Below are 10,534 nucleotides of genomic sequence, written 5' to 3'. Positions count from 1 at the left end.
ATGGTAATTTAGTGCCTCTTATCTAAATGACCCTGATTTTTAACTACTGTCAATGAGATTTAGACAGATGGAGAAGAAAAGGAGTCAGGGAACCTTCTGACTGTCTCACCAGTGAAGTATTCTTTCAGATTAATATCTCATCAGATTAATAGTCTGGGTACGGAGACGCTCACTTGTATGGTTATTTATTTTCTTCTTTTTTTTTTACAGACTCATATTTCCAAGAACCTCTTACTTTGAGTCCTTGGTCCAGCAAGTCATCTGACACCCCCTCCTCCTTCTCCCATGAGCCTCCTTTCCAAGTCAAAGTTTAGCGGCAGCGGTCACGGCCAGCGATGGCGTTGATTAGTCTCACCTCAGTGGACGTCTGGGGGAATTCTGCCTTTCTGCCACACATTGGCACTGGCTCATTAATTTGTGGAGCGTGAATTCGCTGATCCGCCCCCTCCACACACACACACACACACACACACACACACACACACACACACACACACACACACAATTCCCTCCACAAGTCTCTGTGGGACTCAGTGTTCAGTCCTGCTGGAGGACTTGTGAGCCACTGGAGAACCTGTAAACAAGCCAAAGGGAGAAGAGGTGCTGAGCGAAACAAGGGAATTTGCGCTTCACATTCTGGATGAGTTAAAAAAAAAAAAAAAAAAAAACTGCCATACCCAGGGAAGTTTCACACAAGCTGAAGACATCTGCAGGTGGGCGCAGCTGACGATGGACTAGAAGTGAACTCAGATGAGGATTTGACTTGAGTTCATTTGGGAAAAGAAAAAAAAGAAAAAAAAAAGGGAGGTTTGATGGAGCATGTTGTTTTCCAGGTCAGCGTTATTTTGTGATGAGTGAAGCTGCTGCCACTCAGAAAAGAGAAGTTCAGCAGGGAGGGAGAGGGAGATTCATCTTTTTTTGGTGTTTTTCTATTTTTTTTTTGGCCAGTGTTTCTCAAACATCACCATCTAACCACAGGTCTGAAACCGATGCAGGATGCATTCCTACCTCACGCTGCTGATGGGGCTCGTGGCCTCTGCTTCACCAGGTGAGACGACGCAAAAACTCAAGTGTTTGTTTTCTCTGCAGTCTTTGGCAGGAATGGACTGTCTGTGCTTAAATGTTTACATGAGCATTTGTTACCTTTGGAAGTGCTGCTGATAGGTCGACAGAAAACAAGCTCTCGTTTAAAATTTTGCAAGATGGAAAAGACCTCAGAATAAATTTGTTTTCAGTAATGTTTGGAGCACACCACGATGTATAAATCCAAAATGTTTGAGTATCAGGTCAACAAAACGATATTTAAAGATTTAGAGTTAAAGTTAAAGGCAGATTTCTGAAGTGAAAGAACTTTTCACACTTGCCCCACTATCTGCATCTGATCTCAAGCCTGGCTTCTTCAGGGCTCCGTTGATTTCACCGTGAATTTCATGCTGAACTTGTGATAGACGCAGAGGAACCGTTCAGCAGAGCAGCTTTCGACGGGATCATGGGTTGTTTTTAGGGGACAAATGATCTGATGTGATGTCTTTTCCCTCCAAGTTTTAAACTACTGACAGTGACTGCACACTAAACCGCTTCCATTGCATCAGAGCTCAAAAACACATGTGTTGTTTGGTGTTTAAATATTGATGAGGGGATTAGTTTGATTGAGGTAAACGTCTAGGACGGAGTGTCTTTGTGTGGGAGGCAATAAAAGTTTATTGCTATAAATCTGGAGGATCAGTGCAACAGTGCTGAAATGTCCCAAATAACATGTTGTTCCCAGTCACTCCATGTGAACACTGGATGAAGACAAAGAAAAGTGCTGATTATTGAATCTCAGTTCTGCACTTTTTGACCTCCACTAAAGGTTTGGAATCAAATGCGTGAAAGAGCGTTTTACACCAACTGTGAGACACGAGGGGTCAATAGTTTCAGCAGAAGAGCTCCAACTTTATGCTGTGACTAAGGAACCATTCATTCACTGAACATCTGGGAATGATTCACTTCAGTTGCTTCAAGCTGATATTTCACATATTGTGGTCAACGTTCATGCTTATACAGATTAGGAACACATTTTTTTTGGTACCATAACTACAACAGACTCATGCAGATGCCGCAGAATTGGACAAGAAGGCTGTCTATTTGAGGCAAAGACAAGTGTCAAAACTCTTTCAGCAGAGGGGAATCAGGTGAAAAATGTGATTCCAAATCTGACCTGACAATGAATGTTCCATCATTTGCCCATCTTTATTCCCCCGTCTCAGTGGAATGGAGGTATCCGGTGATCAAGTTCAACTCAAAGGTGGTGGAGACTTCAGAGGTTCTGGTTCGACTTGGAAGCCACCTGGATCTGCAGTGCCAGGGTGATGGGGCTGTAAACTGGCAAACCAGGCTCCCCAAACAAAGACGCTTCGTGTCCAAGAGCCCAGGGAACGTACGGTCGATAAAAGTGGAGCGGCCCACGGCAGAATTCACCGGAACGTACAAGTGTTACTACACTGGTGGCTCAAAATATCGGAACTTGACCTCTTCCGTCCATGTTTATGTTAAAGGTGAGCGGCGGTGAGTGGGTGACTATCCTGACTGTCCTGTCCCGATCTCATTGTCTCCATGTCCTCCTTCACCAGATCCGCACAACGTGTTCTGGAGCAGCAGTAACACTCTGAGGGCAGTAAGGAAGGAGGGCGAGGACTCCCTGCTGCCGTGTCTGCTCACCCACCCAGAGGCCACAGACTTGGGCCTACGGATGGACAATGGCACCTCTGTACCACCGGGGATGAACTACACGGTTTACCGCCACCGTGGCGTCCTGATCAGCCGCCTCCAGCCCAGCTTCACGGCCGACTACGTCTGCACGGCGAGGGTCAATGGTGTGGAAAGGACGTCCAAGGCCTTTTCCATCAACGTCATACAGAGTAATGACATTTGTTGATGTTGTTTTTTTTTTATCCCATTGAACCCAAAATTGCTTCCAATCGGCCTGTGTGTGCCTTGCATGGCAGCAGGTAACAGACCTATCAAGGATCTTGAATTCTCCAATTCCTTTGTTGCAGAGCTCCGTTACCCTCCATACGTCTTCTTGGAAACGGATGAGTATGTGCGAATCGTCGGCGAGGAACTCAAGATCCGCTGCAGCACACACAACCCCAACTTCAACTACAACGTCACCTGGAAGTACACCACCAAGTCGGTCTGTGTGAAGTGCTGTGGCAATTCTTCAAGATTGATGATGACATTGATGATCAGTTCTGATTCATTTACCTATTCCTCAGAATGTGACAGTCGAGGAGAGGGCTCGCTCCCAGGGAGAGAATGGGCTGGACATACAGAGCATTCTGACCATCTCCGCCGTGGACCTAGCAGACACCGGGAACATCACCTGCATTGGCACCAACGAGGCTGGCGAGAACAGCACAACGACCTACCTGCTGGTTGTAGGTAAGCCTCAGGCCTGTCGCCGCCCGGCAAGCCCTCAAAACAACCAGCTGTCGGTGACACTGTCGGAATTAACTTCTCTGATGACAGATAAACCCTACATCAGGCTGCTGCCCCAGCTCTCGCTTAAGCTGGCACACAAGGGCCTGGCGGTGGAAGTGAATGAAGGGGAAGATCTGGAGCTCAACGTGGTTGTGGAGGCGTACCCTGACATCACAGAGCATAGGTGGCACACGCCCACGTCGCACAGGACCTCCACACAGGAGCACAAGCTGGTCAAATACAACAACAGGTATGGTCGAGGTCTCTTTTTTTCTCTATGCATTTTTGTCGAATAAGACCTGGAGTTTCAAGGTCATGTTTTGTTTTGGTTTTTTTTTCTCCTTTTGTAAATCTGCTTTGGGAGGGAAGGACCGACTTCTCTTTTCAGCTCTGTAGACGTAGTCGACAGTGACGCATGTCAACTGTCTGAGTTCAAACCAGCCAGTGAGTCACTTTGGATCCCCCTTTTATTTTTAGGTACCAAGCCAGTCTGCTGTTGAAGAGAATGAACCCACAAGAACAAGGGGAGTACACCTTCCATGCCAAGAGTGCCTTGGCAAATGCCTCCATCACTTTCCAAGTCAAAATGTATCGTAAGTAGCGTTTCAAGTCCCAGTCCAAGGCATTTCAGAGGGATTTAGTAGCATTTGATAGGAATTAAAAGACACAACCAGTAAAAGTAAAAGTGAATGAATGACTTTGATCGAAAGTGCTCAAAGAATTAATTATTATTTTACTATAAATATTTGCAAATTTTGGATCAAGAACAGGTAAAGTTGTAAGGCAGAAACCATTTTAAAGTCGCCCAGATCTACTACAGATTTGTGACTTTGCCATGCCTGTTAACTGGTCTATCTCTCAGACTTTGCAACCATCATAAGCTTCATTCCCTTTCCCTGTCACTGGCAGAGAGACCCGTCGCTGTGGTGAGGTGGGAGAATATCACAACGCTCACCTGCACCTCATTCGGATACCCTGCCCCCAGGATCATCTGGTACCAGTGCTTTGGGATCCGGCCTACGTAGGTGGCAAAATGCAGGATTCCTCTGAAGGAAGTTGTTCATGGTGCTCGCTCCTCTGCTACCTTCTGTCTTGATTGTGAACATGTCACCTGTGGTGCAGGTGCAACGGACATGAGGCTGGGCTGCAGATGGCCATCCCTCTCCAAGCTCCCACAGTGGAGGTGCAGAGAGGGGAGTACGGGGCCGTGGAGGTGGAGAGCGTCCTTACTGTGGGGCTGTCCAGTCGCAGGATGACAGTCGAGTGCGTGGCCTACAACCTCGTTGGCATCAGCAGCGACACCTTTACTGTAGAGGTTTCTGGTGAGTGGGGAAAAGATTTCGGGACGCGACGCTGAACTCCAAAGTTTTCTGATCGCAGTCAAATAAAATCTGACCTGGTTATGTTTTCATGCAAAAAAAACAAGAACCTTTTTTCCCCTTTAACTGTGCAGACAAGCTCTTCACATCCACCCTGACTGGAGCAGCAGGTGTCTTGGCCGTCCTCATATTGCTGCTGGGCTTCCTGCTTTACAAATACAAGCAGGTAGGGTGCACCACCAAAGCTGGCAGTCAGTCTGCTTTGTAAAAAAAAAATTGTCTGAAACACCAGCTGAATACCAGTGGCTCTTCTCTTGTCCACAGAAACCAAGATACGAGGTCCGCTGGAAGATCATTGAGGCCAGAGATGGAAACAACTACACATTCATTGACCCCACTCAGCTGCCTTACAATGACAAGTGGGAGTTTCCAAGAGACAAACTGAAGCTCGGTTAGCATCCTTGTGGTTAGCTTCAAATCCTAAAGCTTTTCAAACAGCACGAATGAGTCATTACTTTTCATGGACCAATCAAATCTTTGCTGTCCTCAAAGGGAAATTAGCTTCGCAGGCAGCAATAAAGAATTACCGGTTAATGCGACTTGGTTCAACAAGGAGTTTATGAAACAAAAATAAAATGATAGGTGTAAGCTTGACTTCTGTTGATGTCAAACCTAAAACATTCTTGTTGTGCTCAATCAATCCAGGGAAGATTCTGGGAGCTGGAGCTTTTGGGAAGGTTGTAGAAGCCACAGCGTTTGGAATGGGGGAGGACACCGATAACACCGTGCGTGTTGCTGTGAAAATGTTAAAAGGTGAGCACCTGGACAGGAAGCTGCAGCACTGGTTTAGGCAAAGTGAAAATAAGCTAAATCAAATGTTAATGTGAAATTGTATTCTTCCTGGTATGGGAGAGTGGTGGCTTGATAACAGTGTGTGTTGTGCATCCGTAGCAAATGCCCACTCAGATGAGAGGGAGGCCCTGATGTCTGAACTGAAGATCCTGAGCCACCTGGGTCACCACCAGAACATTGTCAATCTACTGGGAGCCTGCACCTACGGAGGTAAGCCAGCACGTCTGGTGGCAGAAATTGAAAGTGTTGTAGACGCCAGAAAACAAATGTTTCCTGGTCAAGAGATTCATATGTGTCATTGTGTCCCCAGGACCAGTGCTAGTGATAACAGAGTACTGCAGCCTCGGTGACCTGCTGAACTTCCTTCGCCATAAGGCAGAGACGTTTGTCGACTTTGTCATGAACATGCAAGACGCCGTGGAGAACGCAAGCGAATACAAGAACATCGGCGCTCAGAGGCACTTCATCAGGAGGTAACCATCACAAGAATGTAAAGTCTGGTGGAGGATGTTGGGGATCGAGGAAGGGAAACAATTAATCTCGAGTCTCTGATGGTGACAATGGTTTTAGTGACAGTGGGATCTCCAGCTCTTCTTCAAGCACCTACTTGGAGATGAGACCCTGCCAGCCGGCAAATATGGAAACATCTCAAGGTACATAGTGTTTTCAAGCTAAAACTTGCTGTCATTCTTCAGCATGGTGAAAAAAACATATTCACTACAATAACATTTATATCTTATCTTACCAAGACACCTTGTGCGAGGAGAATGTTGATTGGCCGCTGGATATTGATGATCTCCTGAAGTTTTCCTTTGAGGTGGCTCAGGGCCTTGACTTCCTGGCTGCCAAGAACGTGAGTGATTGTGCTGAAAGATTTAACAATTAAAACATCTGGAGCAAAACCAAAATGCTCATTAACATTTAGGAGCAGCTGTTTGTGGGAAATCATGTCAAACCTGTCATTAGTCGTAGTGGTAGTGGAAGTATCCTGCTGATGTTTTCGGTCTCTGGCATGAATGGGTCTTGGTCTCGACATGGTCTCTCTTGGTCTTGGTCTTGATACCTCAGTCTTGGCAGTGTCTTGGTCTCAGTTATGATGGTCTTCACAACCCTACCTGTCAACCTGGAGGAGGAACTCTTTGGGGTTGTTTCACCTGTATGTTTGTGTTTTCTGTGCCTGTAGTGCATCCACAGAGATGTGGCTGCCAGAAACGTCCTGTTGACCGACCACAGAGTAGCCAAGATCTGTGACTTCGGTCTGGCTCGTGACATCATGAATGACTCAAATTACGTGGTGAAGGGCAACGTAAGTCTCTCAGTTTATTATTGTTTGTGCCTTTAACGGTTCAGAGACTGCTGTGACATGTGATTATAGAGACATATATCTTTGCATTTTGTAGGCCCGTCTGCCAGTGAAGTGGATGGCCCCAGAGAGTATCTTCGACTGTGTCTACACTATCCAAAGTGACGTATGGTCCTATGGGATCCTGCTGTGGGAGATCTTCTCCTTAGGTCAGGAAGAAATCATGATATTTAAACATTTACTTTAAGGTTCACCTGCTGAAACCTGAAGCCTATTGTTGGCCTTTCAGGTAAGAGCCCGTACCCCAGCGTTGCCGTGGACTCCAGGTTCTACAAGATGGTAAAGGGTGGCTACCAGATGTCCCAACCAGACTTCGCTCCTCCTGAGATGTAAGGAAAAACAAAATGTCCAGGATTTCTTTAAAATATTTATGTTATTCTATCACTATTAGGTAACCTGACTGTCAGTTGATTCTTACAAGGAGATCAAGTGACTGTACACTAAAATAAATTAGATAGTGGGTTTTGTTGTTCAGTTATTTCCAGATAGATGGTGATATCTGTTGATTGGAGGCAGTAAAGTCTGGAAGGAGAGTTGCAGATTTTAAAAATCTGTGGGTCCTGTCAAGTTAGGATTGAAAGTCTCCCATATGTCCATGAAACTTACTTGTAAGTGACTTTCATTGCTAACCTTTCACCCCAAAATCAAATATCTGAAATGATGGTTAATGGTTTCAGGGAAATAAGTGCATGACTAAATTCAGGATCACAATCAGTAAAAGAACTTCCTTTATTTCTGACTTAAATTTACTTTCTGTGTGGTGAATACATTACTTAACTTAACACGAAATCAGGGCAGAATGTTTTTTGTTTTTTAATAACTCATTGGGGCCAGCTTTGTGTGTTTATTAGCCGTGGCTGTCACAGCGCCCAGAATAACTACACTGGGGAACCAGTGGGAGGCTGAGTCAAGGTCTAATCATTTGTTTTTGTGTTCTGAGTCAGGCCACAGTTCTGCATGTTAGCCACATGATCGCACAACTGAGGAGCCATGTAACTGCTATTTCACGGCAGCAAAACACGACTGGAGGGGCAGGGGCCCTTATGAACAAGGCTCGCTAATCAAACTGCGTCACCATTTGCGAAGTCTCCCTATGGTTCTCTACCGTGGGCTTGAGTCTGCGTTTCCCAATTTGGTAGCAAAATAAAAAACAAAATCACAAAGACATTGGCTGGTGAATTTTTTAAGTTCTCTGCACAATTCTGTTTTCCAGCTACGCGATCATGAAGATGTGCTGGGATCTGGAGCCGACAGAGCGTCCGACGTTCAGCAAGATCGCTCAGATGGTACGGAAGTTATTTGGGGACCAGCCCGAGCAGGAACAGGTGAGTTAGTGTCCAGTCCTGTCCAACCTGTATGTAGGTCACATCATGTGAGCGAACCACCACAGATCCACTCTAACTCACAGTGCTGTATCCATTTCATACTTGGTTTTAATTTTTAGTCTGGCAACCTCAATGCATTGCTTTTCTTTTTTGCAGCTAATCTACCAGAATTTGCACCAGGACATTGCGGAGGTTGAAGTGTGTGAGGAGCCCAAGTGCTGCGACTGCCCATGTGACCGGTCTTGTGACCACGAGGAAGAGGAGCAGACCCTGATGAACACCAACAACTACCAGTTTTGTTGAAAACCCAAAATCAAGCTTTCAGCCAGCGTCAGGACGGTCGGGTCGGCGCCGCGGTGTTACTCACCACCGCTGGACTGACTGCCGTCAGTCTCCCCTGTTGTTAGTTAGCTTTTTTTTTGTTTTTGTTTTTTCCTTTTCCCCACCAGAGTGTTTGCCCCACCGACACAAGAGCAGCTGCAGCAGAAAGCATGTGACCGGCTTCAGTGCAGACCGTGACTACGATTTGCCACGTTTAACTGCAGACATGGAAGGAGGAAGCAAGTCGACTAATCACACAAGCACCCCAGAGCTGAACTTTGCTTTAAAATAATCTCGCCTCTGTGAACAGTTTGTTGTTTTTGGTGAGGCGTTTGCCCCTAAAAAACACATTGTTTATATTATACCTTTTATTTTTATTTTCAAAAAACAATTTTATTCATACTGCCTTCATAGGCTATATTTTCTGTTTAGGTTGAGATCTTCTCAGGAAGTTCTCTTCCTTTTCAGTTATTTTTTGAAAGCATATTAAGATTCTTTTTTTTTCCTATGATGTAAAAGTCTGTGTATTGTTGTATTTGTTTGAATTTTTAGTGAACGTCTGCTAAGTGCCCGTCCCCCCACCCGTTTTAAACAAGCTAAATCGGCTGTGGAAAAAGCAGAAGAATGTCCACTTTGTTTTCCGCCCAGAGCTTTGGTCATAGCTTTTATTTCGTGTGACACACTTACGGTGCCTGTCAGTCAGGGGCAACATGTGATTTTTCCACTTTGATCAAATTAATTAACTGGTGTTCAGTGTGCTCTCGAAGCCAGCGATACAGGGAAATCTGTGCGGATCCGTTATGGATCGGATGAACGATTGTTCATGTTTGAAAATGTGAAAGTTTTTTTTTTTTTTTTGCTTCCTTCTGTCACTACTAACTTTTCACTTCCTGTAAATTTAGACCAGCATTCAAATGTGGGCTTTCCCGCTGTCTATATGTAGCAGTCAGCATACACTGCCAATTGTATGTAAGATGTCAGAGCAGAGTTTAGATTTTATATAAGATTGTCCGTTTGCAATTTTTTTGGACTTCAGGCATTTCTATTGTACCTGCTTGAATGAATGAAACATTGGTGTATAGATCTAATGCTGTAAATCAATAATGACCTTTATTTTTGCTGAAATGTAGGAGAAGATGCCTCTGTATTTGTTAAACATAACGTTAGGTTACTTTTTGTTTTTTATTGCAAAAGATGCCTTTGAACCTTTGAAAAGCTGCAGGAGTGAAGCCTGAAGAGGAGGTGGCAGAGATTGCAGAGTTGTACTTTTCTTTGCTGGACCTCCTCAATCTGATAGAAACCGCTGCTGCTTTTCTTCTCACTTCCTGTTTTCTTATTGACCTTCATTCAATCAGCTCCTTCTCCCGAGCATTTCCCACACAGTCTCAACATTGCACAAAATCAAAAATTCTCGTTGTCAGTACATATACTGACTTCTGGAGAAAAGACGTCAAAACTCCTCCTCTTGAGCAGATTTTCTCTTTCATTCCTAACATTTTCTGACGTCCTGAGGTACATTTGAAAGTAAAAGCAAGTAATCTGTCCAGTGCTTCTGCTCGAGTTATGCGTCACGCTTTCCTGCAGTTTTAGTTCTCGTGATTTCCAAGACTGCCATTTCTAAGATCCAAGAACTATCAAGGCTTTGACTTGATGTTTTTCTTCTCAACCAGTTTTGTGTTGTGATTTAAAGCTTTGTGTTTTTTTTAAGATATGTAAAGGCAAAAACTATTAAATAAACTTTGCTGCTGTACAAAAATAATAATAATAATATTGTTGTAACTTTGTTGAAGTTACAACTGAACCCACATATATGTGAGTTAAGTGTCTTGCACAAGGACACAACAACAGACTGGGATGGAGTGAGATTTAAACTGCCAACTTTTCAGTCATTG

The 10,534-nt window shown here is 44.6% G+C and overlaps 1 protein-coding gene across 5 annotated transcripts; it reads left to right on the top strand.

Moving 5' to 3' along the window:
• The first annotated feature begins 487 nt into the window (after positions 1-487).
• On the top strand, positions 488-10,410 carry csf1ra (colony stimulating factor 1 receptor, a). Of its 5 annotated transcripts, none has more exons than XM_076032988.1 (22): positions 492-713; positions 979-1,048; positions 2,250-2,537; positions 2,613-2,900; positions 3,039-3,175; positions 3,258-3,429; positions 3,517-3,712; positions 3,940-4,055; positions 4,372-4,483; positions 4,585-4,784; positions 4,916-5,007; positions 5,106-5,232; positions 5,487-5,594; positions 5,733-5,843; positions 5,944-6,106; positions 6,204-6,286; positions 6,383-6,486; positions 6,817-6,939; positions 7,034-7,145; positions 7,226-7,325; positions 8,210-8,321; positions 8,478-10,410. In XM_076032988.1, exons 2-22 carry the CDS (start codon positions 997-999, stop codon positions 8,622-8,624), a joined length of 2,943 nt encoding a protein of 980 aa, XP_075889103.1. In that variant the 5' UTR covers positions 492-713; positions 979-996; the 3' UTR covers positions 8,625-10,410. The 5 variants fall into 5 exon arrangements, with proteins under 5 accessions (XP_075889108.1, XP_075889103.1, XP_075889104.1 ...); XM_076032989.1 differs by having other exon boundaries at positions 949-1,048; XM_076032991.1 differs by having other exon boundaries at positions 492-740.
• The last annotated feature ends 124 nt before the right edge of the window (positions 10,411-10,534 follow it).

Source organism: Nelusetta ayraudi, unplaced genomic scaffold (assembly GCF_046127955.1).
Source record: "Nelusetta ayraudi isolate G7.1 ecotype Tasmania unplaced genomic scaffold, CSIRO-AGI_Nayr_v1 ptg000039l, whole genome shotgun sequence".
NCBI lineage: Eukaryota > Metazoa > Chordata > Actinopteri > Tetraodontiformes > Monacanthidae > Nelusetta > Nelusetta ayraudi.
Note: the sequence above shows the minus strand (reverse complement) of the source record. Positions and strands in the feature narration are given on the sequence as shown.